Source organism: Lolium perenne, chromosome 5, assembly GCF_019359855.2.
Source record: "Lolium perenne isolate Kyuss_39 chromosome 5, Kyuss_2.0, whole genome shotgun sequence".
Classification (NCBI taxonomy): domain Eukaryota; kingdom Viridiplantae; phylum Streptophyta; class Magnoliopsida; order Poales; family Poaceae; genus Lolium; species Lolium perenne.
The window spans coordinates 238,967,264-238,980,109 of record NC_067248.2 but is presented as its reverse complement, the minus strand read 5'-3'; the positions used below and the strand labels follow the sequence as shown (position 1 = coordinate 238,980,109).

The following is a 12,846-nucleotide window of genomic DNA, read 5'->3' as shown; positions in this document are numbered from 1 at the left end:
CAATGCACATACATATTATGATGAGTACTGTGAGATTTAATTGGGCATTACGACAAAGTACATAGACCGCTATCCAGCATGCATCTATGCCTAAAAAGTCCACCTTCAGGTTATCATCCGAACCCCCTCCAGTATTAAGTTGCTAACAACAGACAATTGCATTAAGTATTGCGCGTAATGTAATCAGTGACTACATCCTCGAACATAGCACCAATGTTTTATCCCTAGTGGCAACAGCACATCCATAATCTTAGAGGTTTCTCTCACTCCCCCAGATTCACGGAGACATGAACCCACTATCGAGCATAAATACTCCCTCTTGGAGTTACTAGCATCAACTTGGCCAGAGCATCTACTAATAACGAAGAGCATGCAAGATCATAAACAACACATAGACATAACTTTGATAATCAACATAACAAGTATTCTCTATTCATCGGATCCCAACAAACGCAACATATAGAATTACAGATAGATGATCTTGATCATGTTAGGCAGCTCACAAGATCCAACAATGAAGCACAATGAGGAGAAGACAACCATCTAGCTACTGCTATGGACCCATAGTCCAGGGGTGAACTACTCACTCATCACTCCGGAGGCGACCATGGCGGTGAAGAGTCCTCCGGGAGATGAATCCCCTCTCCGGCAGGGTGCCGGAGGAGATCTCCAGACTCCCCCGAGATGGGATTGGCGGCGGCGGCGTCTCAGTAAGGTTTTCCGTATTGTGGCTCTCGGTACTGGGGGTTTCGCGACGGAGGCTATTTGTAGGCGGAAGGGCAGGTAAAGAGGCGGCACGAGGGACCCACACCATAGGTCGGCGCGGCCAGGGCTTGGGCCGCGCCGCCCTGTGGTTTGGCCACCTTGTGGCCCCACTTCGTCTCCTCTTCGGTCTTCTGGAAGCTTCGTGGCAAAATAGGACCCTGGGCGTTGATTTCGTCCAATTCCGAGAATATTTCGTTACTAGGATTTCTGAAACCAAAAACAGCAGAAAACAGCAACTGGCTCTTCGGCATCTTGTTAATAGGTTAGTTCCAGAAAATGCACGAATATGACATAAAGTGTGCATAAAACATGTAGATATTATCAATAATGTGGCATGGAACACAAGAAATTATCGATACGTCGGAGACGTATCAATGACGCCGGAGGAGAGGAGCGTCCCGGAGAATGCCCTCGACAACCCGTCCGGGGAATAGCGCTTCGGCAGCGAGCGCGCCGTCGAGCTCGTGCGGACGGACAATCCCTCGGGCGGCCGCTTCAACAACGTCACCCGCCGTGCCTGGTGGTACGGCCGCGACGTCGACGCCACGCTCCGCGAGTACGGCTACCGTCCACGCGTCCGCGGGCAACAGGAGCCGGTCTACTTCCCGCAGGCGACCATGGCGCCGCCGCCTACCACGCAGAGGGCGCCGTAACGGACTGAGGTATCCGGAACCTCCCGCACCGGATCATCCGCCGCGGGCGCACGCGCTCGTCATTCGCGACGCGGCGCACCTCCTCTGCTCCTTTTCGTCGGACGACGGGGTCGGGCCGCCGCTCCCGCGTCAAGGAGGAGGACACCTCATCACCACTTCCGCCGGCGAATAAGAAATGGTGGGAGAAGGAGGCCGAGGCGCAGGCGGCCCTCCGCGGCGACAACGACGAGGAGGAGTTCCCCGCCCAGAGCTTCATCATCGGCCGCTCCGTCGACGAGGACTACCGTCACATTGCGATCGACCCGCGGCAGGCGGCGATGTGGTCCGCCAGGGACCATGGCGCCAACTACGTCGACCTCGCCGGACCATCCGAGCTGCCGGCGCCAAAAGAGGAGAAGGCCGACGAGGAGGAGGGTGACGACGCCGACAGCTGGTCCTTCGGGACATACAGCGGCGACGAACTGGACTTTAGCGCCTTCGACTCCCCACGCCGCTAGATGTTTATTTTTAGTTTTTTAGTTTAAATTAATGTTAAATTTGTACAAATTTCGTTCGAACTACGTATGAATATCGTGTTGCAAATTTGTATTTAAATTTTAAAATCTATCGGAGCCGCCTGTTTGGGGGCGCCGGTGTGGAAGCAGCTCCCCTAAATGAAGGATGTTGTGCCAGCGTCCCCCAAACGGAGGTGTCGGCGTCCCTACCGGCGCCTATTTAGGGGCTACCGGTGGAGATGCTCTAACAGAAGCTTCAGTAAACTCCTGATGGCCGAACCTGTGGAAAGAGCGAATGTTAGTGAGGCGGCTCTCCTAGTATATACCTTTCTTTAAGGTACCAACCTTTGATAACATATCTACCAACTACCATCAACTTCAGCAAAACGAGTTCACTTAAGAAGGCAAGCCCTGAGTTTCCAGAGTTTAGCTGAAAATACACTAGATCTGTAACCAGACTATAGTCAAGAGGAAGCTAAAAAGTTAATTGCTAAAATGATGATGTGTCATGATTATCCATTTAAGATGCTAGATCACACATGGTTCAACATGGTGATGAAATATATGAATCCTCGGTATGAGTTTATTGGTAGAAAAAATAATTAGAAAGGAATGACTAAAGGTGTTTGAAATTGATTACATCGAGCCTTCAAGCCAGCTTGTGAGATACATCGAGTGGGCTTATTGAGCCTCAAGCCTTGATCGAAAGGTTTAGGTTTGGTTTGTCCGACTTTCGATCTGAGTTGAGCCCGAGTCGAACCTTGAGCTTTGTATCCACCCTACTTCCCTTACAACCTCGTGGCCGCCGCCCCAGGCGTCGTCCACCTCCTGCTCTGGCCCGTGCCTCGATGGTTGCGTCCCTACACCCTCAAAATAGAGACTCTAGTGATGAAAAAGGTATAGTGTGGGAGTGGTGTTTTCTTCGAGGTTTTCGTCTGGCTGTAGGGATCTTCGGATGGTCAAGAAGCTTCAGTGGCAGTTCATCCTTCTTCTTCGTCTTTGGAACGGATGTGGTCTTCTTGAATCGTTCGGCGACTTCCCGTCCGTAACCAACAACATCATGCCTACTCAGGGAGGAGCGGCAGTGGCGGCGCGCCGTCGACACGGTCTGGAGGTTGAAGTTGAAGGGCTTCTGAAGGATTACGTTGTAATTTTCATTTTCCTTGGGATGCTTTGTACTGTTCGTTGTTTCTTTTAATGTCAGTGTCCTAATCGCAAAAAAAAGAGTATAGGGGATTTCTCAAAAAGAAATAGTGCCACGTTTCTAGACTAGAGCTTTAGGACCAATTTTGCACCTACACCCTCCATTCTAAAATAAGTGCCAGCAATTGTTTCTAAATACGGATGTATCTACACATTAAAACATTCATAAATACATTCGAATCTAGACAAAGTTGCAAAACTTATTTTTGATCGGAGGTAGTATCTGATAGGTTAGTGGACTAGTTTACCATAGTTTACAAGTTTATGTATGAATTTGCACATAGAACACAAGTTTATGTACATCCACTGTTATTAACTCTAAATAATTAACCGAATACACTTGCATACCTCAAAACAGAGCAATGTAACTAAATATAGAATATGATTTTAAAAAGCAGCTCGATGGGATGGTCATCTAACTTGAAACTACCCTCGGTTACGAAACATAAGACAACCACAGCCTCTGAACAAACCCTAGCCGCCTGCACTTCAGTCTCCTCCATCGATCGGTTCCTCCTCCTCCAGACGGCTTCGTCAACGTCGAGAGGAGTGGGCAATCCGATCTATGCATGGAGTTGTTCAATAAAAGTAGTGTTTTCAGTAGATTATGTTAGGGTTTTGGTAGCCGTCTTCTTATTGGTTTCCCCTCTCAATGGAGATGGTGTCGTCTACAATAAGTGATCTTCGATCTTTCATTCGAAGATGAGATCTCCTTCCTGACGTTAATGGTGGTGTTGAAAGATTACAGTTCTGTAGGTATGGGCATTCAGATCTTGCTTCGCTAAATCGATTTTGGATCTTTTTTCTCATGGTTGCTGCGAGGGGGATTAGCCTCCCAGTTTACCTCCTCGACAATGGTGATCCATACTCTCGGCTCTCCAGGAAAACATCGACAAGGCTGGTCGGTTGTTATTTCCTGGCATTGTGGTGATGGTACTCTTGACGATGGTGATTGACTCCTTTTATGATTGCGCACATGCACACTGCCTTGGCATTGCGGCCTAAATTAAAATTATGGGATAACCTTTATTGGTATTTATATGTCTATGATTGTTATCTATCTTTGGGTATCTTTAGGAAAATACATTGTATCTTGAAAGAAGAAAGAGTTTGAAGACTTCAAAAATTTGCTGGCATGTTTTAGACTTTATTTTATAATCGTTGGAGACAGTTCGTGGATTTATATCATGTACTATTTATTATGATAAATAAATAAATATGTAGTTTTGATTGTCAAAAATAGCTGCTCGATGGGATAGAGGCTCCGCTCCCAACATGGATGGCTCAACATGTTTTACCAAGGGTTACAGGTCCAAGACCGGGACCCAGCAATACCTCACACCGACCGAGCAGGCCCCCCAAAGCTAGGGTAAGAGTCCACGCCACAGGACTCGGCGAGACAATATTTAGCAGAACCCTATTTAAGCAGGTATCGGCTGACCTACGAATGCGAGGTGGGACAATACAATTAGCGTAGCACCCGGTGGTCGGTGCGGAAGCAGGATGGATACGGCCCAAACAGCTTGGCCCCAGGAAACGGAGAGCGCGATACGCTCGCGGGGCCGGGCCTGGGTAGAGACGTAGAGTACGTACTACTAGAGTTCAACAAGCTGAGTTGTTTGTTCGGCAAGCAAAAGCCCGCGCAGGTAAGACGCACTGCTCACCGCAGAGCCACGTCACTACCCATACATACCATGATACCAAGTACACGTAACACGTGTATGCGAGGCGAGGCGACTAGCAGTACTCTAGTCATGCAAACAAGAAATAATGCTACAGCAAAGTATTAGCCTATCGTTCCACCCTACTACAACAGTATAAGCCTCCGATAAAAACAAGTCACTCAACTCGGCACCGGATCATCCTAAATTAAAGCCTCTCCTCTTGATTTTATCCGAGTATCCTACAACGCCAAGGTGGCTGTAGTCCGCACCTGCAAGGGAGAAACGCAAGTTAGCTGCCTCAGAATCACAATATTATTATGCAATGCCAAGGTGGATGCCCTCAGTTGAATTCACGACTATTGCAGTTGTTTACTTACCTGCTTGAGCTTCTGCTGGAAGAGCGTCTGGACTTCTCTCCGGAGGGCATCCACCTCCCCGGCGTACTCCTTCTGCTCCTCTGACGGCAACTCTTCCAGCTGCACACCCAGTCTGTACAGCACGCTGTTGAAGTCGCAGGACTCCAAGTCTGTAGCGTCGGTCGATGGAAGGTTCAGTAGGCTCCTGATGGCCAACAAAACCTGCGGAAACAGCGAATGTTGGTCAAAACCTGTAGCAGGGTAGGTTTTGCTGGCATTGGGAAATTTTGTGATATGCACTAATATGTCGCTTGAATCTCCAGGCAAACAAAATATTACATTTCTAGAACCCTTCTGTTAAGTGAATACAAACAGATGTCATAAATGAACTGGAAAAATAAGTTGCATACAAACAGATGCCATAAATGAAGTGGAAAAATAAGTTCATGCTTGAGATTACATGAGACGGCAAGATAAGGGAACACAAAGCACAACTGTCATTAAATTGCAGATTATAATCTCATACACAATGCTAACCAAAATGAGTTACAGAACAGGAGACGACTCTGATCATACCTTTTCTTGAAGGTCAAGGTCAAATCTTGATAACATATCGACCATTAACTTCAGGAAAACACGCTCACTTAAGAAGGCAAGCCCTGAGTTTCCAGAGTTTAGCTGAAAGTCCGCTAGATCTGTTACTAAAAACACTGCCTTCTTCTGAAGCCGGACATCAGTACTGTCGCTTGCCAACATGTGCTGCAAAAAGGGGGAAAGTTTTGTCACAGCTGAACTATTTTATGTGCTTGTAATCCTAAGACAGGATTTTCACTACCTGCAACATTGCGCTTCCCCTTTCCGAACGGAATGCCTCCTGACCATTTACGTTATCTCTGATCAAAGCAGATATAGCATACATTGCCTTTGCAGCTTCTTCTGCAGAAGTGGAATAGCCCATCTTCACTAATCTTGACAAAGCTCCATAACCTAGGATCTGGCCAAGAAAGAAACATTCAGCTCATATTACACTGTTAGAACAGAAAAATGATGATAAGAAATACTTCAACAAGAGGCACCCCATGTGCTCTGGGAGGAAATAGACAAGGGAACTAACAGTTAACTATCAAAAGAAACATGAAAGGAAAATATAAAAGAAAGTATCTCAGTGTTCTGAGTCTGAGCTAACATGAAAAAACATTTATTCTCAAATCAACACAACAGTACTAATATTGAAGAGGGTACTCGCAGGAACAGGATTCAATTGGAATAAAATTGCTCCTTTGTGTACAATTAATGGCATTACCTGGCTTTGGACAAGGGCATTATTCTGACTTGCTTTACCCAGGATCCATGCAGAGGTGGTCCGTATTTCTTCATTTGCATTATTAAGATCTTGAATCAAAGCAACAAGGCCCCCAATTTTGTCAAGATCTGGTCACAAATGCATGAGTAAGAAATAATTTCAGAGAATCTTCCAAACGGTCAAACAGATAACACTAAGCATTTGTTGCATTCAATGTTGACTTTTTTCCTATAAAAGGTAGTAAAAACACATAGACATATGGAGCACCCTAGTAAATTGTTACAAATCTAAAACAGTGGTTAGGAAAACACCAAAGAATGTTTCATTGGTGTGAACTCTAAATGCTAAATATTAGATGGTTCTGTTACTCAATGGTGGAATAAAAAGAAAGTACAGATTTACCATTGGCATTGTCAATGGGCTCAACAAGAATTAAAAGCTCTTCCAATGCACGTTGGCGATCTTCTAGTGAAATGGAAGAATTATTCAGGTCAGCAATTGCAATCTTCATTAAGTCAGCATCTGATGGCATCTTTAACTTCTCCATCAACTCCTGTAAGATGACCGATAAGATTCAGTATAACATGCAACAGCAATCATGCTTATGCTGTCTTTCATCTATGTAGAGGAGACCAACTGTCCGCCCGACTGCATATTCATAGACCATCTGTTCACCTAACTCATGCCCATCTTAAGTCAACGCAGGTCCCATTCAAAAAAAAAAAAAGTAGGATTTCAAAAACAATGCTTTGTCTTTTGTTGGACCATGGCAGTTGATAAAAGGAAGGAATGCAAATTTCCCCCAGAAAAAAAGTAAAGCATGAAAAAAAATGCAAACATTGCGAAATTTATCACAAATATATGTTAGTGACACACGGTTCCTCAGGATTAAGGATACTAAGGAAAATCAGCAATATGACAATAAACATTAGAAGTTTTAACCTGACATCAAAGCACATGTTGTGGTAGTCCAAATCACATAAAGCACACATCTATAACTATAAACACACCACTTCAACAACTAGGGATAGCTGAGCATTCCATACTAATTCTGGTGTCAGCCATGCCAGGTTTATCCGTTTATGTATATACATTTATACACAAGAAATAGAGCTGGTTAGGAAAAAAAAAGTTTCCCCAAAATGTTTCATGAATAGGACACAACCAACAGAGCTGGTCAGCAACAGAAAATTTCTATGTATATGATGCAAGCAACACAGATCATTAGCAACAGAAAATTTCTATGCATATGATGCAAGCAACACAGATCATTAGCAACAGGCGTCTCAGGATAATGTTTTAGTAACAACACAAAACCCTGAACTCCAGAAGACAAATTCTGAAGCAGCAATGTCACCTTAATCTCGACACGCCGCTTGAGAAGGTCATCTTCTGATAACTTCTGCACATCCGCTGCCTCTTCTTTCAGCTTTCCTGGATCAGAATTCCCTGCATCACCAATACCGGATAGAACTCAGTCAAATTGCTAGCATGTCTCCAAAGCCAACCAGACTGCACAATTTCAGTACTAGTTCACTTTGCAATCACAACCATAAACTGCAAGTTATATACTCTTAACACCAATTATTGCACTCTCAATCCTAAAAATCGGAATAAATTACCAATCGGGCAGAATGCTAACTATTAATTTGGCTCTACTTCCAACACCGAAAGCTAACTCAAAGCATAAATTAGTTGTGATCCTACTACTAATGACACCTTGCATCGCTGATAAAGTCCACACACCATGCTATCCCAAGTTAAGCATTTTACAGAGCGAATCGGACTAGTAAATCGCAGAATCTGGGAAGTTTGGGGATTCCCGTACCGATCGCCCACTGCAGCATGCTGTCGAGGGAGCCGAATCCGCCCGCGAAGTCGTCCTCCACAACCGACCCTCCGCCAGCCGCCTCCCTCTCCGCGGCAAGCTCCCCCTCGTCCTTCCCCGTTGCCCACTGCGCCGCCGACCTGTTCTCGCCGTCCCCCTGCGCCGCCACTGCTGCGGAGGCCGTCGCCACCGGAAGGAGAAGCACCGCGGACAGGAGAGCGACGGCGAGCATGAGGAGGAGGTGGCAGTGGCTGGACCGCGCCGAGTGCGCCCTCGCCTTCGCCATGGCCGCGGACGACACAGCAGCAGCAGCAGGGAAGTGGGGAGGGAAGACGTGTTTGGAATTTTCGAGATGTCGAGGTGTTCTACGCATTTTATACGGTTCGGTAATACCATAGTTTCTTATAAGTACCTGAAGCACGCAGTATTTGCGTTCAACTCTGGTCGCAACCTATTGGATCATTTGAGGTTACCGTTGGAGGAGAATTTGTAAATAAGTAGGGTGAAATCTGGATAAACCTACTTTGTGCCACCCGTGGTTAGGTGTTCCGGACGCTCTCATTGGTTGGGTGACATCACAGAGAACGTACCAGCTGGGGCACGCACACGCAGCACGGCGATGAATGAAATTTTGTACTCCCTCTATTTCTCAGCGTTTTTTCTACTTCCTCACTCTCATAAAACATGTCTGAAACTTATTTGAATTTGAATGTAACTAGACACTAAATAGTATTTAGACATATCTAAATTTCGATCAATCTCCGACATGTTTCATGAGACAGAGGAAGTACTTTCTTCACCAACGAACAAGACGCGGTTATGTTCAGGTGTGGTTTTAGCGTTGTTCTCTCAAAAGTGCCATTCATCCGATTTTTTGTTCGTCTTGCTCCGTTTGTCTGGCTGCATTATTATACTTAGTGTAACAATTTACCAAGTTCTCTATATTATTTATTTATGCTAAACATGTGGCTTTATTGATCTTGAGAAACAAGTTCAATACAAATGATGGTCCGAACTTAGTTTGAGACCTCGTTAACCCCCACAACACTAGCTTTGTAGCTACTAAGAGTGCGCTGGACAAAGATTTGGTGCACATGGACACCAGTGATCTCGTTTTTTAAATAAATTAAAACTTATATTTTTGAGTTTTAAAAAAATCTGAAAAAAATCTGCACATAGCCAGTAATGTATCCCACAAACATGTAAAATATCAATTTCAAATACTTTATATTTTAAGCTACATAAAAAAGACAAAAGTACAAATTTGAGTAGTCATTTTCAAATCTCCAAAAACATGTCAGATTTGTTATTTTTGTCTAACACAAAGTAAAAATTATTTTGGGTTGAGATTTTCCATGATTGTGAGATGTATCGCTGACAATCTACAGAATTATTTTTCATATTTTTTGATAAATAATGAATGTTTTTTTATTTTTTTTAAATGGCGAGAGCACTCGAGCTCGGGAGCCAAAATCACTTTTCGGACTGGGCTGCCCTATTACACATTTATCTACATTAATGAGGAAAGCAAATAAAAAAGAAAACTTCGCCGCCAATCATTTGATGTCGAAGACAATCGCTCCAATATGAGAGTGATCTTGATGATTATCATTAATCTTAGTGATCAGATTAGTGCAATCATACAACCATTATTTCTGCTAATTTCAGGTTGATCGGGAATCAAGTTAGTTCTAGATCAACTTGGCAACCGTTAGATTTGCATCATGATTCGTGCATACGAGAATTATAAATCAATTACATATTCTTTGCCTTAGTCACATGTGAATTGAATGAACCCAGCGGCAGGTTCGGTAGCTACCTTTAAACAAAAATCATCACATGTGAATTGCATGAAACCAGGTGACTGAGAATTAACGAATTAGTTGCGTCCTAATTTCAGAATGAGTTTTCCGATAGAGAAACTCACATGGCTATTGCTTATGCTAGTTTCGGGGTAAGCAACATGATCAAACCTACGGACTCCAGCAAGAAGGACACGAGCAAGCATGTCACGAAGGATGAAACCAGCTCCCATGTGCCCACGGGCCACGGCCCCACTTTCATAAAAAATGCCAACTTGAGAATTAAGCACTGCCTCTTCCCTCTAGCGGCGGCTCAATGTTGTTGCTCGATTGGACTCAGGGCATCTCCAGCGGCGCGAAGTAAACGGACGCTGAGCGATCGCTTGTGTCCCCTGTGATCGGAAATGCGTCTGACACTACCTCCAGCGGCGCGACGCATAGTGATCGGACCGTCCGCGGAGACGCAAACCTGGCCCAAATATGCGCCAACTTTACGTCTCTGCGGACGCTGAGTGGACGCGCAAAGTGTCCGCTCGATTCTCGCACGGGCCCACCTGGCAGGGACACAACTGCTTCGTCTTTCGCGGCATTACTTGCGGCCGGCGCGCTGCACCTTTGCAGGGCCACGTTAATGGCGCGCCTCGGCTTCCGCGAGCGTGCGCAGCTAGGCGGCGTTGCAGTGGCAGGCCATTGAAGGCGAGATGGCCTCCGAGTCTCTTAAAGGGACGCTGCCGGCGGCTATTTCCCCGATCAAACCATTGGCACATCCCACACTATCCACCCACTGACGCCATGGGGAAGAAATGCATCCATTCCGCAAGACCAAGAACGTGTAGGATAACGTTGCATAGAAAATAAAAATTTTCCTACCGCGAACACGAAATCCAAGCCAAGATGCAATCTAGAAGACGGTAGCAACGAGGGGATTATCGAGTCTCACCCTTGAAGAGATTCCAAAGCCTACAAGATGAGGCTCTTGTTGCTGCGGTAGATGTTCACTTGCCGCTTGCAAAAGCGCGTAGAAGATCTTGATCACGATCGGTTCCGGCGCCACGAACGGGCAGCACCTCCGTACTCGGTCACACGTTCGGTTGTTGATGAAGACGACGTCCACCTCCCCATTCCAGCGGGCAGCGGAAGTAGTAGCTCCTCTTAAATCCGACAGCACGACGGCGTGGTGTTGGTGGTGGTGGAGAAATTCGGCGGAGCTTCGCTAAGCGTGCGGGAATTGGAGGAGCGGGGCGGCTAGGGTTTGGGAGGGGGTGGCCGGCCACTCTAAGGGGGTCGGCCAGGCTGTGGTCTTGGGGTGGCCGGCCCCCTCCCCTTGGCCCCTCATTATATAGGTGGAAGCCCCAAGAGTTGGTGTCCAAGTCTTCGAATAAGACCCGAACCAAAAACCTTCCATATGGTGGGGAAACCTAGCCAAGCTAGGACTCCCACTAGAGGTGGGAGTTCCACCTCCCATATGGGGAGGTTGGCCGGCCCCTAAGGGGGAGTCCACTTGGGACTCCTCCCCCACTAGGGTTGGCCGGCCATGGAGGTGGAGTCCCATGTGGACTCCACCTTCCTTGGTGGTTTCTTCCGGATTTTTCTAGAACCTTCTAGAACCTTCCATAGAACCTTCCGCGTCAATTTAATTCACATAAAATGACATCCTATATATGAATCTTATTCTCCGGACCATTCCGGAACTCCTCGTGATGTCCGGGATCTCATCCGGGACTCCAAACAAATATTCGAACTCCATTCCATATTCAAGTTCTACCATTTCAACATCCAACTTTAAGTGTGTCACCCTACGGTTCGCGAACTATGCGGACATGGTTGAGTACTTACTCCGACCAATAACCAATAGCGGGATCTGGAGATCCATAATGGCTCCCACATATTCAACGATGACTTTACTGATCGAATGAACCATTCACATACGATACCAATTCCCTTTGTCACGCGATATTTTACTTGTCCGAGGTTTGATCTTCGGTATCACTCTATACCTTGTTCAACCTCGTCTCCTGACAAGTACTCTTTACTCGTACCATGGTATGTGGTCTCTTATGAACTTATTCATATGCTTGCAAGACATTAGACGACATTCCACCGAGAGGGCCCAGAGTATATCTATCCATCATCGGGATGGACAAATCCCACTGTTGATCCATATGCCTCAACTCATACTTTCCGGATACTTAATCCCACTTTTATAACCACCCATTTACGCAGTGGCGTTTGATGTAATCAAAGTACCTTTCCGGTATAAGTGATTTACATGATCTCATGGTCATAAGGACTAGGTAACTATGTATCGAAAGCTTATAGCAAATAACTTAATGACGAGATCTTATGCTACGCTTAATTGGGTGTGTCCATTACATCATTCATACAATGATATAACCTTGTTATTAATAACATCCAATGTTCATGATTATGAAACTAATCATCCATTAATCAACAAGCTAGTTAAGAGGCATACTAGGGACTCTTTGTTGTTTACATATCACACATGTATTAATGTTTCAGTTAATACAATTATAGCATGGTATATAAACATTTATCATAAACATAAAGATATATAATAACCACTTTTATTATTGCCTCTTGGGCATATCTCCAACAGTCTCCCACTTGCACTAGAGTCAATAATCTAGATTACATTGTAAGGTACCTAACACCCATGGCATTCTGGTGTTGGTCATGCTTTACCCTAGGGAGAGCTTTAGTCAACGGATCTGCTACATTCAGATCAGTGTGTACTTTGCAAATCTTTACTTCTCCATT

The 12,846-nt window shown here is 45.4% G+C and overlaps 1 protein-coding gene across 1 annotated transcript; it reads right to left on the bottom strand.

The window, feature by feature from the left end:
• Window positions 1-4,853: 4,853 nt before the first annotated feature.
• Window positions 4,854-8,622, bottom strand: LOC127302384 (uncharacterized). Its single transcript, XM_051332834.1, has 8 exons — window positions 8,267-8,622; window positions 7,796-7,887; window positions 6,841-6,991; window positions 6,439-6,566; window positions 5,971-6,129; window positions 5,712-5,894; window positions 5,157-5,357; window positions 4,854-5,048 (listed from the first exon to the last, which is right to left on the bottom strand). The coding sequence occupies exons 1-8, from the start codon at window positions 8,550-8,552 to the stop codon at window positions 5,019-5,021; spliced, it is 1,230 nt and encodes a 409-aa protein (XP_051188794.1). The 5' UTR covers window positions 8,553-8,622; the 3' UTR covers window positions 4,854-5,018.
• Between the last annotated feature and the right edge of the window lie 4,224 nt (window positions 8,623-12,846).

Excerpts from the sequence above, each read along its gene's own strand:
- LOC127302384 (XM_051332834.1), bottom strand. The coding sequence starts at position 8,552 with ATGGCGAAGGCGAGGGCGCACTCGGCGCGGTCCAGCCACTGCCACCTC. Across the intron at positions 5,895-5,970 it reads GGGGAAGCGCAATGTTGCAG|CACATGTTGGCAAGCGACAG; the intron begins GTAGTGAAAATC and ends CCCTTTTTGCAG. Across the intron at positions 5,358-5,711 it reads ACCTTGACCTTCAAGAAAAG|GTTTTGTTGGCCATCAGGAG; the intron begins GTATGATCAGAG and ends CTGTTTCCGCAG.